At 41.2% G+C, this 15,246-nt stretch overlaps 1 protein-coding gene across 18 annotated transcripts in view; it reads left to right on the plus strand.

Annotated features, from left to right (window-relative positions):
• The first annotated feature begins 2,944 nt into the window (after positions 1 to 2,944).
• Positions 2,945 to 15,246, plus strand: part of GK (glycerol kinase) — a 39,717-nt gene continuing 27,415 nt past the window's right edge. For 2 of the 18 annotated variants that reach the window (XM_083612368.1, XM_083612374.1), the window contains exons 1-7: positions 2,982 to 3,470; positions 4,277 to 4,380; positions 9,612 to 9,685; positions 11,102 to 11,208; positions 11,845 to 11,922; positions 13,026 to 13,105; positions 13,940 to 14,077. In XM_083612368.1, coding sequence (XP_083468494.1) covers positions 4,324 to 4,380; positions 9,612 to 9,685; positions 11,102 to 11,208; positions 11,845 to 11,922; positions 13,026 to 13,105; positions 13,940 to 14,077 — 534 coding nt within the window. In that variant the 5' untranslated portion in view covers positions 2,982 to 3,470; positions 4,277 to 4,323. Of the gene's footprint in view, positions 3,471 to 4,276; positions 4,381 to 9,611; positions 9,686 to 11,101; positions 11,209 to 11,844; positions 11,923 to 13,025; positions 13,106 to 13,939; positions 14,078 to 15,246 lie in introns of all 18 variants that reach the window. The other 16 variants (XM_083612369.1, XM_083612361.1, XM_083612370.1 and 13 more) reach the window with 11 other exon arrangements.

Genomic DNA, 15,246 nt, shown 5'->3' on the forward strand with positions numbered 1-15,246 from the left:
GACATTATTCGGAATGGACCTCTTGATAAGATGATATCTGCAAGTGGCTCTCTCCTACAGAGTGATCAGTTAGGCATACTGTATAAGGAATGAGATGATCTTTTAGGTATCTCAACCTGTATAGGGCTTTGTATGCCTGTCTCAGCACCTTGAATATAGCCTGGAACTTTAATTAGCAGCCAGTGTAATTCTTTCTGGTATACTTAATTTATAAATGAGAGAGGCTGCAACTTAACTTTGGATGGAAGTCTTTCCATGAGCTTTTTACACAGAAGTAATGGTTATGTAAAGAATGGTTTATGCTTCTCCCTGGGGAGGACTGTGATACCAGGGGCATTGTTATGGATGGTTCAGGGAGCCCAAGCCCTGGGTCTTTCATGCTGAGTCCAGGATCTCATGACTTTTGTCCTCCTATTATTACTTTTTTATTTTGCTCACAGGATGATAAAACTGCAAAGCAAAATGCTGATGAGACCCAAACCACCTGCATCTTAATTTCCCCAGATATATCTGTACATATAAACCAGCATAATGCAAATTTGTGTAACAGGCCTGCATCCTCAACACCCAGCATTAGCCCTGTATAACATTTTTTACATGTATAAAATGTTGCTTCTTTATTAGTTTATTAGTTGCTTCTTTATTAGTTTATTAGTTCAAGCCCAAGTATAGGGAAAGGAGAGGGTTAAAGCTCCACTTTTCCAGAAATCATCTGTATCCAGGACATTCCATTTCTATATGTGTTGAGATTCCTCTTCAGGATTACGGGGAAGAGTTCCCTGAAGATAGAAAACTGAGATAAAAGATAAGTCTTTTCTTACAATGACTACCTTTTTTCCTTTCTAAAGTCCAAGTGCAAAGCCCTGGGCTCCTTTGGGAGAAAGGGGAAATATAAATTTAATTAATAAATAAACTATAAAAAATACAATAAATTCCTTTGCTAGTGTTGCCATTTTTTAAATTAAAAAATCATAAAAGGTGCAGAGATGTGAACACACTGCTGGAAGAAGAAGAAGAAGAAGAAGAAGAAGAAGAAGAAGAAGAAGAAGAAGAAGAAGAAGAAGAAGAAGAAGAAGAAGCAGCAGCAGCAGCAGCAGCAGCAGCTTAAATTCTAAGTCGTATATTTCCTGTTTTGGAAGGAAAACAAAATAAATTGACATCAGAAAACCATGCAGTATCCTAACACCAGCAGCGTGTTGCCCAGTCTAACTACCAGAAATTCTTCTTTGCTGCAGTCCAAAATATTAATAGGTAGAAGAAACCTGTTCAGCCATGAACACTATTTGTTTAAACATCTCAGCTTTTGATTGCACTTCTGTGTTCCTTGAAAACGAACAAAAAGGCCTATTGTCTGTGCTCATTAACCCACACAGCTGACCTCATCACAACCCTTTAAACAAAGCAACAGAGTAGAAAGCCACACCTTTTATTTCTATGGATAGCTTTGTTTTCAATATTAATTCCAACCAAAATTAACTCTAGTTAATCTCTTCTTTGCAATGTGGAGTCTCATTAACACAGTGTCTTAAATGTTTTGACTGCTTTGCTGTACTTATGCAAAATAACCTCAAGAAAAACTTTCAGGCTATTAAGAATGTGCCATTGACACTCTTTTTCTTAGCACTAAAAGTAATCTGTAAACTGCAGTGACTTGCTACGGGGACGTTTATTCTCTCTGGAATGGTGCAACAGAACTAATTTCTTAACTACCCTACCAGACTGCTTTTAGTGCAATCCATGTTCCGGAGTATGATCAGAAAAGCACATGATGCAACCAACTTGATTATCCAACTAATCAGGTTTTCCAAGACCACATGCATACCACCTTGGGTTCCATGATTGAAGAAAGGCTGAATATAAATTATAGCAAGTAAATCCAGAAATAAATCAAGAAGCAAGCCCATCGAGTTCAGAGTGGTGTCTTCTCTGGGGCTGGGAGCAAGCCCCACAGAAAATTGGTAGATTGCCCTCTTTTAATGTGCCAGTGATGGCTTTTAAGTTACTGGGGGTCCATGATATATATGTGATATGATTATGAAGCCTGGGTGCTCGACTTCAGAAATGAGCTGTGGTGTGTGTGGCTGAGGACAGGATCTTTTCTGTGACTGCCCCATGCTGTAAGCAGCACCCCTCAGAAATAGCACTTAGCACCATTTCCTTTTAGGCAGCAAGTTTAAAAAAACATTTATTTTCTCCTAATGTGTCTTGCTGCTGCTTTTCACTTTGTAAGGAAGAAATAGCTTTATTCCACAAGGCCAAAGGCATGACATACCATCCCCTGCCACAATATACCTGGTTTTGCCCCCCGCCTGGCTAACAGGGTGACGGTGACTCCCCTGCAATTACAGTGCAGCCAGGGCCAGATTTAGGTTTGAAGCTACTGAAGGTAATGGGGCCCTTTATACGTCCAGCTGTCCTTTGTCAACAACCAATTGTCGCTGTTTTTTGTGTTGAATATATGCTATATGGCAATTTATGGACCTAATAGGTATCTAAAGCCATTTGCACATAACAAATAAAACACTGTTGCTGTATGTAGGATTTATTTTATTTGTTTTTTATCTTATATTTTGGAAATGTACATCCAGTGGTTGTTTTCCTTTAAAAAAAAATTGGGGGCCCCATGAGTGTGGGGCCCTAAGCTACAGCTTCTTTAGCTTATAGGTAAATCCGGCACTGAACCCTGTGTGTGCCTGCCTTGAAATGAAGCGCCAGGTCGATGGTGCCTACCTCCCAGGCCTGTTCGTGCGAGAGATTGCGCAGGTGCGCACTGACTCAGCGCACTTCTGAGGAAACCTTGCGCGCAGGTGACTGGTGGGGGAGGGGGAGGGATTCCTCTTTCCCGGACGGGACTCCGGGACAAGCGGGGAGGAGAGCGCCGGAAGGAGGCCGCTCACGGCGTTCTAAGCGCTTGCGCAAGGCAAGAGGCTCTTGCACCACCGACGCCGTCACAATCCACCGCCGCCTCTGCCCGGGGAGGGAGCGGCGGCGGCCGCAACAGCAAGCAGCAGGCAGCGAGCCAGTGCAGCCCAAGGCCGAAGAGCCTCCAGTTCACGTCAGAGGCCCGGTGCACGTGACCGGCTAGCTCAGCGGCCCCCATTCCCGATGCATTGAGCCGCTTCCTGTGGGGAGGGGGGGAAATAAGCCCGCCCTGCCCTCCTCCTCCTCCCGGCTCGCTGATTGGCGGCTGAGCGGCAGCGCGTCGGGCCAGCGCCCCCTTCCCCGCCTCCAGCCTCTGATCCGGGAAGCCACGCGCCGCTCTCAAGAGCGGAGGGCGCCGGCTCGGGAGTGTCAGTCTTCTGTCACTCTCGCTCCCGCCCGCCCTCGCCGTGGCGGGTGACAGGGTCGCCTAGGAGACGGGCCGGGGTCGCGCGCGCGGACGGAGCCTGCCCATGGCAGAGGCCCGGGGTGGGGCGATGGGCCCGCTGGTTGGGGCCATCGATCAAGGGACCAGCTCCACGCGCTTCCTGGTAAGCGCAAGCCGGCGAGCGGCCGCCTCCGGGGACGGAGGGGGATGATGGAGTGACAGGAGGAGGAGGAGGCGGCAGCGTGGTTGCCCTTGGTGGGAGCGTGGAGGACGGAGGCTGCTGAGAGGGGCTGGGCAGGTGCCAAGCGAGGTCTCCCCTTGCCCAGGCTCGCGGAGGGAGAATACGGGGAAATGCCCTTGGCCAGCTAAAAGCGTCTTAAAAGAGGATGCCCCACACACTGGGGAAGCTACAGGGTCAGAGGGTGGCGTTTCGAGACCGGTACGAGCCCCAGGGCTTAAAAAGCAAACAAACCCATTATTTTGTTACGAATGAAACACATCAAAGAGCAAATGATTAAGGCCTCTTCTACCTCTCTGTCTTTACATATAGGGCTGCTGATGTTGGCTTTGGTTTTTGTTTGTGTGTGCCCAGGGGTAAGGAGAAGGGGATATTGGCTTCTCCTGGAATAGAGAGCAGTCTGACATAGAGCCCTTTTCTCACTTTATCCCCTTAACTGTTCTGCCTTTTTACTTGTCATGCTGGGCAGTATGAGAGACAGGGAGTTTCCACTTAGTTCTCTGATCTATGGTGTGATGGATGGAAGCAGGCGTGAGAGCTTTCTTTTATGCTGCTGGCGTTTCTTATCCTACAAGCCACAGTGCATCATCCATTTGCTGTCTACACACTACAGGTGATCTAGCGTAAACTCATAGGTTGGTGGATGGAAAAGTTTATATAGGGAAGAAAAAAGATGAATAGAATGTGGTAACAACTTCTAACATTGTTATTCCCATTTCTTGCATTATTAGTGTTGTACTAAAAAGTTTAGCTTGGATTCTGGGCAATTCCAGTGTGAATGAAGCCTCGGAAAACAGGTGCCACTGCTTCATCCAGAGATCAATATGCACTACAGGTAGTTGCATTTGTCAGAACTATGGTACCCTACCATGAACCTCAAAGCTGAGGACAGTGAAATAAAAAATGGCTGGCAGGCAAGAAATGTCATCTTATACTTCACTCATGCACAGTTTGTATCCTGCTTAATCCAGTTTTGCAACTGTGGTGCTGTACAAACTTGGGAATGTCCCTCTGAATTTGGAAACACAAGCATTTCTAAATATTGTTTTATATATAAGGTAAAATCTTGTTTGTGTTTTTCATGCAGACTGTACTTGTACAGAGCAGGCGATTTTGTATAATAAGGTTTTCACCAGATTTAAGGGTTAAATCATTGTTTTTAGTAATAATAATAATAATAATCTTGGTCTAAACGTTCTCCCTTGTTCTTTAAGCATTCTCTTCACCCAACTTTTTTCTTTTCTTTCTTTGCTTTTTAAACTGGGCAAACATTCATAGAGGATCTGGCTAAAGTCCAGGAATCTGTTTTAACAAATATTATGAAAACAAATAAGGTTGAAATAGATTTCAGGCACAGTTGAAGTCAAGAGTTTATTGCTGAAGTGGAATCACATCATAGATAAGGGGAATGTGTATCATACCATTAAAACAATTGTAGTGCATAAATGTACCAAAAAAGTACTAATTCTGCAGCAAAGTTTTAAATTGCTTTGGTAGGATTTTCATGCATTCTGCTTACAGTTTGGCATGAAGTACAAGAATGCATTTGTCATTGTTTTATGTTCTTTTGAACATCATTTTGCTTGCCTGTATCAGAGTAACAGGCTGCCAGATTTGGTACTAACTTTGTGTGCATATACAGCACATGTTAAGAGCCCATTCTGGGACACCATTGAAACTGCAAATTTCTATGAATTGCATATAAAATTCCATGAACGTGTTTCCATAGACACTATGAAAACATATGCTGTATTCTGAGGGGTAAATGCAACCCTGCAATATCATATCAGGATTATACAAGTATGTGTTTGTCCTGAAACATCAAGCCAGCCATGGGTTTGATACTTGTTTTATGTTTTGTTTGTTTATTAATAAATTTACAAGCTGCCTTTCAGGATTTATTGCCCTTCTAAGGCAGTGTATAGAAAACTACAGAACATGATAGACAAAATCAGCACCGTCGAATTAAAATCCATATTATACCTCATTTACAGTGAGCAGTGATACTTCATCAGAACACAGCTATTAATAGAACACAGACTGAAATTAGATGACTTTAAGAATTCTGTTGAAAATAAACAATGATAGGGCCATAGTTATTTCCACGAGTGCGGAAAGAAAAGTGCTTGGTACCCAAGCTGACATCTCTTATTGATGGACCAGAGAGCAGTACCTCAGAAGCTGATCTTAAAGCTTGAGCCAGCTCATACAGCTGCAGGTGATCCTCCAGATATCTTAGTCCCAACCCATTTTGGGTTTTAAGGCCAAAATCAGTAGTTTAAATTGGGCTCAGAAGGAGATAGGCAGCTGAATGTTTGTTACCTTCTTGGCCATTAGACCCACTATTGGTCTTGTCCGGTCAATCTGCAAAAGTCTATATTTGCATGCAGGAAAAGTCCCTAACTCACAAAGGGTTTGAGATCCATTGCCTACCTTCACCTGGTTTAGCTGGCAAGTCGAAGTCATTCCCAGGGTGTGACTGCTGTCACATGCTGACAGTTTCTAGCAGCTACAGGTGAGAGCTGAGTGCAGGATGGGGGCAGAAGGTAGACAAACTACCCCAGAAGGAGCATGGCTTAATTTATCTATCCTTCTTCTGAACAAAATAAAGTATAGAAAAATATGTTTTTAAACTTCATCCACTGGTTTTATATTGGAATTGCATCTTTATGTTTTTTATGTATACAACTCCTGTGTGTATATTGTTATAAAACATCTTCCTGAAAAAAGAAGTAATGGTCTTGGTACAGTAACAGGTGCAGCACACGCTTCTCTTATATGAAAGAGTTAATACTGTAGAATGAGAGTAAAATAAGTTCAACGAACCCCAAGGCAATGATTAACAACTGTTTGAGTACTTTGGAAGCATCTCCCTCTTAGAAGCATTCCTAAACTTGCCTCTGTTGATCCTCACCTTTGAACTACATAGTTACATTAACTGAAAAGCAAATCAAAATTTAGAATAAAAGATTTGGTAGAGAATATTTAAATGAAACAGAAAATCTTTCACAAATAGTTCACACTTCCTTGAGACTATTTGCTAGATGACACAAAAGTACAGGATGTTTCTTTTAATGGGCCAACAGGAGTTGAATTTCAGGAAGAACTCCTTTAGTCTTTTGATAGCAGGAGCTGCCTGAGGCCCTCCTGTGCTATTCTCTGCATTTCAGAAGGAAGCATTATTGAGGTCAGTCCACTGAATAGAAAAGGTGGCTAACCTGTGACTCTTCAGATGTTCTTGGTCCAGCCAATGGCCATGGATGGTTGGGGCTGGAATCCAGCAACACATAGAGGACTATAGATTAGTCACCATTGCTGTATAGCAGAAGTTTTCAACCTTTTTGAGTCCATGGCTCCCTTAACCAACAACATTCTTTCTGTGGTACCCCTTTGGGGCTCAGGAGCCCAGTTATGTCACCCCTTTTTCAAACACCCTCCCTTGTGGAGGCCTCGTCTCCTCTCCCCTCTCTTTGGGAGTCCTCCAGGCAGCAGCTGCTACCATCCCTGGTCTCTGAGCTGCCTCCCAAAAGAGAGGTGCCTCTCAGAGGCAGCATTCACCTGCGGAGATTATAACTAGAGTTGCTGCAATAAACAGCTGTTCAAGGCTTCGGGAGGCAGAGATACAAAAGGGCATCAGAGGAGGGAGGGAAGGAAGAGTGACAGTGTTGTCCGTGGCACCCCTGACCATCATTCAAGGCACACCAGAGTGCCATAGCACACTGGTTGAAAACCACTGGTGTATAGAATTGCAGCCGTAGCTGCCCTAGCCCTGCAGTGATTCAGAGTTCACTAAAGATAATGGCCTGTTTTAAATGATCCACTTCCAGCACCATTCTTATTAAACTATTCAGAAGCTATATGTGTTTCACAAGCCATGGTGTCCTGATTTGATATGAAACAACCATACCAGCAATGGTTTACCAATTTCATTTATGAAAGAAGGACTGGTTTTGATCAGATGAATTAAGCATAGTTTCTAGCTGCAAATGTTTCTGATTGTGTTCTTTTTCCTTTAGGTGTCTCACCCTCCTCAATAAAGTTTGGAGGATTTTAAGTAGCTGCAGGGTTACAAACACTTCGGGTTACAGACTCCGCTAACCCGGAAATAGTACCTCGGGATAAGAACTTTGCCCCAGGATGAGAACAGAAATTGGGCGGCGGCAGCAGCAGCAGCGGGAGGCCCTATTAGCTAAAGTGGTACCTCAAGTTAAGAATGGTTTCAGGTTAAGAACCGACCTCCGGAACGAATTAAGTTCGTAACAAGAGGTACCACTGTATGTTTATCACAGAGAGCATTAGAAGTATTGGCAAACAATATTCCATGCTGTACTGTTTTCATCAGCAAACAAATTTTGTCATACTGCTTTTAATATGTGGGGGAAACACAGTGTAATTTTCACTTGAAATTACTCAGTAGTTTCTGAGACAAGAAACATTTCGACATGTTTGTCTAGACAGATATTTTAAGTGGCAGCATTACATTTCTACTGTACCTCTACTCTTACTGTAATGGCCAGTGATTTTTATATAGCTATCATCACCTTTCTCTTATTATTTGTAATCAAATTATGATTACCATTTAATTTGTATTGAAAAAATTCTTATACCTGTAGTTAGAAATCAAAGAGATGTATGCGCTCACAGAGGTATGTGCATGTCCTAGATACCTCTATCAGATTTGGATTTTTATTGTGATTGATGTTACTCTTAATCAACTTCTTTACTCAGCTATCTGGGGTGGTATCTGGAGTGAGTTGAAAAGGATTAAGCACTTTTGCCCTCTTACAGTAAAGCAAATAAGGTTAGCCTGAATGGTTAGGACTACAGTAAACTGGGTTTCAGTTAACAATTCAGCAGAAGTTGCTGTTGGAGGCAGAGATCTCAAAGAGAAGCTGTTTTCAGGATAAAATTAACATCACAGATGTTAGACGGTAGACTTGTAATCTGGTGAACCGGGTTCGCGTCTCTGCTCCTCCACATGTAGCTGCTGGGTGACCTTGGGCTAGTCACACTTCTCTGAAGTCTCTCAGCCCCACTCGCCTCACAGAGTGTTTGTTGTGGGGGAGGAAGGGAAAGGAGAATGTTAGCTGCTTTGAGACTCCTTCGGGTAGCGATAAAGCAGGATATCAAATCCAAACTCTTCTTCTTATGTAAAAGCAGAAGATAAGGAACATAATTTCAGAATTGGCATGAACATGCAACCTTCTTGATGTTTTGATTTGATGTCTTTTGGATTTTCATAACACGTTAGAAACTGCATAGAAAGCATAATTATTTGGTCACTTGAGTGAGTTTGTGATTTATTTAGGTTAGTAGTTTATTTAGATGAATAAATATGTACTTTGGAAAAGAATAATCAATTATGTCTAACTGTTGGTTTCAACATTTTTATCTTCAATGTCACTTAACAGTATAAATATATAAATTATTTGGACTGATCTCTAAAATCTTAAAACAAATGGAGAATATTATATTGTGATAAAGTTCAGCACCACTATAGTAAATAGATAATTAGATTATATTCCTGTATATGTACCTTAGTGGTTTTTTTTAAAAAAGCAGTTTGACTCTTCACCCTGCTTTTTAATGGTGACTCAGACTTTAGGGTGGTTTCCTTAATCTACCTATCTTTTTGTCAGTAATCCTTTCAAAGGGAGGCTCCAGAAACTGCTGCTCCCTTTGTCTCCATGGATGATTAACCTTTCCTATCATTGCAAAATTGAGCCATATGGTTGCAAAAGCCATAATATAACTCATGGTCCAGAAGTCTCTGCTTCCAACTTATTTTTTTTTTAAATAAAAAAAAACCTTCAGGTTCCTGTAACATGTGGTTTAGTGGCCTCTTCTAGAGTTAAGCAAGTATTTCTTGCATCATTTTGCTCTTTGACAATTTTCTGTTATGTATAATATAGTCTTTGTTAAGGGAGTTAACTTCTGAATGCTACTGTCATCCCTGAAACATGTTTCCAAGTAACTGTTCGAGAGGCGGGTGCCAAGCTTCTTTGTCTGCCTCTCCCTCTAATTATGTTTTTACAAACTGGTTTGGTGTTCTTTTATGCATTACAGGTCTTTAATGCAAAAACAGCTGAGCTGTTGAGTTACCACCAAGTAGAAATCCAACAGAAATTCCCCAAAGAAGGGTAGAGTATTTTTTTTTCTTTGCATACTTGACCGCTTGTCATTCAGGCTGCAATCCTAACCATATCTACTTGGAAGTAAGTCCCACTGAATTCAATAGAGCTTTCTCCCAGGTAATTGGGGTTAAGACAGCAGCCATAGTGTGATATTGTTAAACTTTAAACTCTACATGAGCAGAAAGTCACTTCCACTCTTCACTTTGCTTTGCCCCTGTGAATTTATGCCCATTGCTCTCTCTGACTGCAGCCATCCACTCCATGCCTTTCAGAAGTACACTGGAGACCACAGGGGGCTGCAGTGAGGAGTAGGAGATGGGAAAGACCTGTTTCTTGGGTGGTGTTTCATTCACATGTCTATGGATCCAAGCCTACACGTTCCTATTTAAGCCAGTGAAATGGTTTGTAGGCATATGAGGCAAAGTTTGGAAGATGGACGTCTTTGCGATAATGTAATATACCTTATTTTTCGCTCTATAAGACGCACCAGACCACAAGACGCACCTAGTTTTTGGAGGAGGAAAACAAGAAAAAATATATTCTGAATCTCAGAAGCCAGAACAGCAAGAGGGATCGCTGCGCAGCGAAAGCAGCGATCCCTCTTGCTGTTCTGGCTTCTGGGATAGCTGTGCAGCCTGCATTCGCTCCATAAGACGCACACACATTTCCCCTTACTTTTTAGAAGGGAAAAAGTGATAGAGCAAAAAATACGGTACTTTTCGGTTTTTCTTTGTTACTGTATTTGTTTTTAATCAATAGTTAGCCTCAGTAGTGGATGTTGGGCTGGGGTTGTGTTGCTGCAGAAGAGGATGGGGTAGGTGGCGCTGGTGCATTTGTACCACACCAACCACTCTACTATCTCACTCCCCCCTCCCAACACCTCCCAGTAAGTAGCAGCACCATGACCAACCAGAGGTCAGGTGAACAGAAGTGGCACTGGGTGTTTGTTAGCCTTGCACAACATTTTTTTAAGTTGGAAAAGTAGCAGCCAATCTTGCTTGCCTTTGACGTACGGGCTCTTCAGCTCTCTCTTCTTTTCTGCTTCTTAACAATTTTATGGTAAGAGGAATTACAGCAATGTTAAAAATCCACTAGATTCTGCTTTGTGAGAAACTGGTTGATACTGGTTGAAAATGATGTTAGTAAATTGTCATTCATTTCTAATGCATTGGTAGCAGAGTTTCCCAAACTTGGGTCTCCAGCTGTTTTTGGACTACAGTTCCCACCATCTCTGACCACAGGTCCTTCTGGTTAGAGATGATGGGAGTTGTAATCCAACAACAGCTGGAGACTCGTTTGGGAAACCCTGTGTTGGAGGAAACAGATGAGATTCCATGATATTTGTGTACATAATGCCAGATGCAAAATACAGATTTCTGATACTAATCTTGGTTTTCTCTATGCTTATCTTATCTGTTTAAGGTGGGTAGAACAAGATCCAAAGGAAATACTACAATCTGTCTATGAATGTGTTGAAAAAACATGTGAGAAACTGAAACAACTGAATGTGGACATTGCCAGTATAAAAGGTATCACCCACATTTTCATAAAAATAATCATTTTTTGAAGCAGTGGTCAGAAAGGGCACATTTATGAACTTTTCTTTAGGAATAAAACTGATATGTTAAACTGTTAAAGCCAATGCAAGATGTTTCTGGAGTGTAGCTTATTGGTGTGTTGTTATTTTGTCAGAGTTTCCTTTCATAAGATGGGATAAGTTGGAAATGAGGCAATAAATAGGTTGCGGTTTGTGCAATGCTGTTCTGGAAACCCAAGGGAAGTGTGTGGTCTCTTGCATAGGGATTTCAGCCATCCCTTCCAAAAGGCAGCCTGCCTTCTTTATTTCTCCCCCACCCCAGATTAAGGGATTGCCCAGTGTAGCATTTTATTTGGTGCAAAGGGCTGCTGCTGAAAGCAAGTTCTGGTAAATTCTCTTGCCCCTCTGCCAAATGTGTTCACAGGAACACTTTGTGAACGCATAGGTTTCTCTGGATCCTAACCAGTATCTTTATTCTGTGAGTAAATTGTATTAAGGGGTGTGTGTGTGGAATTAACAGGGAAAGTGTTTATACAATAGAAATTATGGAAAGTATTGAAATATTTCTAAAGGATGAAGTATGCCATGTCAAATCCAGCAAATGTTAAAATTTCATTCTGTTTTTAAGCTGTTGGGGTCTGCAATCAGAGAGAGACAACTGTGGTTTGGGACAAACGAACTGGAGAGCCTCTCTATAATGCTCTAGGTAAGTATTTTTTTAAATAGGGATGTAGTTTTCCACTTGACTATGTGCTAATCATTTTATTTATTTATAATGGAGTATAGTGAACTTCCTGGAGCTAATTTATCTTGGAATCCAAGCCTATGAGTGAGTTGTATCCAACACGGCGCAAGCAGTAATCTACTTGCACAACAGGACTTCCCCTTCCTCTTCTCTCTCTGTACACCCATGAAATTTGCTCCAGAGGGTTCCCCAATTCTCTGTAGCAGGTTTTTAGAGTCCACATTGGGGTTTCAGGGGAGAGGTTGGAGGTTCTGTTTCGCAACTGGAAGTCTGTTGTTCCCACTGAACAGCAGCATTGAACACAACCCTATGTCTTTTTCATCTCAGTATACACAGGGGGGGAGGCATCAGCTTTGGGTCTGAATGGCATTAGCCTTTTGTTAACTGTTATTCATTCATCTTATTGATCTAAATATTTCTAACAAATAGCCTGTTAAACAGTATTTGGTTCTTGTAGAATGTTGTATCATTGTGGTGCATATCACATGCTTTTAGTTGTATTAGCTCTATAATAAGAGGGAAACACATTTTAAATGTCTTACTCGATTTACGCTGATGCCAGCTTGTTAACCACTTCACAGTACCATGTTGCCTACAACAAGCAAGAATTATCCCCAGGAAGGGATACTTTTATTATTTATTGTTCAAGTGGTCTGTGTGTGCCAGAACATTTAACACTTAATATGTGAGGACTTTTGCTCACGTATTTGCAAGCCTGGGTTAATTCTAATTATATTTTAATTGTACTTTCATGAATCCTTTCAGATTTTTAAAAACCTTATAAGCTATGACAAGGGGGTCAAAACTCTGTTTATGTAGTAGTACTTACTCATCCACACTACTTGATGAAAGGGAGAGGATAACACAGTCCATAATGAAGCAACCCCCCCAAAAAAATTAAAAGCATATTTCTGCTTCCATGGGGGAAATGCCAGAACACACAACCTCTGCTCGGTGTGTAGAAGTTATTTGGAGAATAACTTCTCTGTGGTGGTAGCCTGAATTACTGAAATTTTCAGTAATATAACCCTAATCAATTACTTATGTTTGTGTTTGTATTATAGTGTGGCTTGACCTAAGAACCCAGTCTACTGTTGAGCGACTGCTTAAAAAAATTCCAGGGCACAATAAATCCTTTTTTAAGGTAAAATCTCTTGCTTTAACAATATATATTGTTTTAACAATATAGGGAAGTGAGGTGTTGATGTGAGATTTTAACACATTGTACTTGTTTTGTAGTGAATACAGTTTAGGTTATGAACTGAAGGGCAGTACAGTATACAAATGTAATACAGTAAATAAGAGTAAGAATAATTTTCCTTGAGAATACTGAGAAAGGAGAGCAGAAAGCATGTTTTTAAAAGTTGAAGGAAGTATATGTGTTATCACTTGCAAGGGGTTAAATTATTCCTCCTATGTGTGAAGCTGGGAATAAGTGGGGTAGCAAGCATTCCTTATTTACTAAGAATTTGAAACTACCTAAATTTTCATAGAAATAGATTATGATGCAAGAGGTTATTTAACGACTTCACTGTCAATTCATCTATTCCAAGCTACACAGAAATTGCCCCTCAGCGTTAGCATATTTCCTAGACATTGCCAAAATAAAATTATTTAGGAACATATGAGTAAAACAGCCTCTTAACCTATTTGCTTTGAAAGCTTCCACTATATAATGCAGGAGTTCTTTCTTTCTGATTGCCTCCATCATTATTTGCTTTCCAAACACAGACAGATAACCTGTATAAAACATGACCTTTAGAATATGTTTCTGTCTGTTTTGCTACGTGGCAAGTCTTCAAACTACCTATTCTCTTGATCTTTGATCATGTTGGATTTTGGTACACGTAGGGTTTACACTACTAGAGAGTGACTGATGCTAATGACCCTTTTATTGTGCTTCTGCTACAGATGAACCTTTTGTCATTTTTACTGCTGGTGTTTCTCTTTATGTTCTGAAAATCTTTCATTTTTGCAGAATAAGACAGGCCTCCCACTTAGCACATATTTCAGTGCTGTGAAACTTTGCTGGCTTTTGGACAATGTGAAGGAGGTCAGGCAAGCGGTTCAGGAGAGGCGAGCTCTGTTTGGTACCATTGACACATGGCTAATATGGGTATGTCTCAATAGGCTATATAGCAATCAACTTCTTTTGCTTTACACTTTCTCAATTTTGCTCAAAGAACATTCAACGTTTTCTAAACAGGAAATCAGTTTGCACTGCCACCTCATCAGAATCATACATGTGCCTATATATTCTGCCTCCAACATTAGTTGCAGCAGAATGTAATACACCTGAATAAAATGGGCACACATCAGTTATGGTCAACAACTTTTAAGTACTCACCTTCCCCTTGCTTGTCTCATGAAGTATCATGGCGCTAATGTTTTATTTTGTGAACTGCCCTGAGATCTTTTGGTGAAGGGTGGTATATAAATTGAATAAAAATAAATATAAATAGTGTGTGTCAGATACGAATAACCCAAGGGATCATGGCTGCTACCCTTCCATGCATTCAGTGAATACAGTGGGATTGTGCATGCCTAGCTACACACACCTAGCAGACGCATGTCTGACGTAAGGATGAAAGGATACTAAAGTATTTACGGTTCCTGCACCTAAAAGGGAACTTTGGCCAGTTAGGCTTCTTGATCATGTGAATCATACCCTTTCACATTAATGCTGAATTTGTAGCCATGCCAGGGAATGAGGAATGGACAGTGGGTGTGATCCTGCTTCTCTCTCATGCATTCATTGAACACATGGAGAGTGAACATGTGCATAAACCTCTAAGATCTTGCATAAGAGTAAAATTCCAGTACCTGTCCTAGAAACAGGAGTATTGAAAAGCACTGCAGCTATTAAAAATGGGAGTTCTAATGACTGCCTTCATTGTGTCCCAGAGAAAAGGGGTAGCTGTGTTATCTACATCGTTTTCCTTAAAATAATATTGAAGGGCTTTCAAAACATTTTCTCTGGCTAGAGAGTTTGTAAGTAAAGCTGGTTGGAAAGACCAAGTTGGTGAACTATGTTTTTTCCCCTCCCAGATGGAGAGTAACTTCAGACAGGGTATAGTCAGTGATTTTTATATTTCCAGTATTAGTAGATGTGACTGGTGGGATCAATCAAATGCAATTTGGCCTAGACTGTGATGTATAGCAGTTAGAACTAAATGCAAAACTGAAACCGTTGGGGTTTTTTTCACTCCAAATGTCATATAGGCCCCCTTTCTGTGATGTTTTCAATAAAGTGTATGAGTCCTTGATCTTTTTGCTCTTGCCTTT

Source organism: Podarcis filfolensis (assembly GCF_964270895.1).
Source record: "Podarcis filfolensis genome assembly, chromosome: 4".
Taxonomy (NCBI): domain Eukaryota; kingdom Metazoa; phylum Chordata; class Lepidosauria; order Squamata; family Lacertidae; genus Podarcis; species Podarcis filfolensis.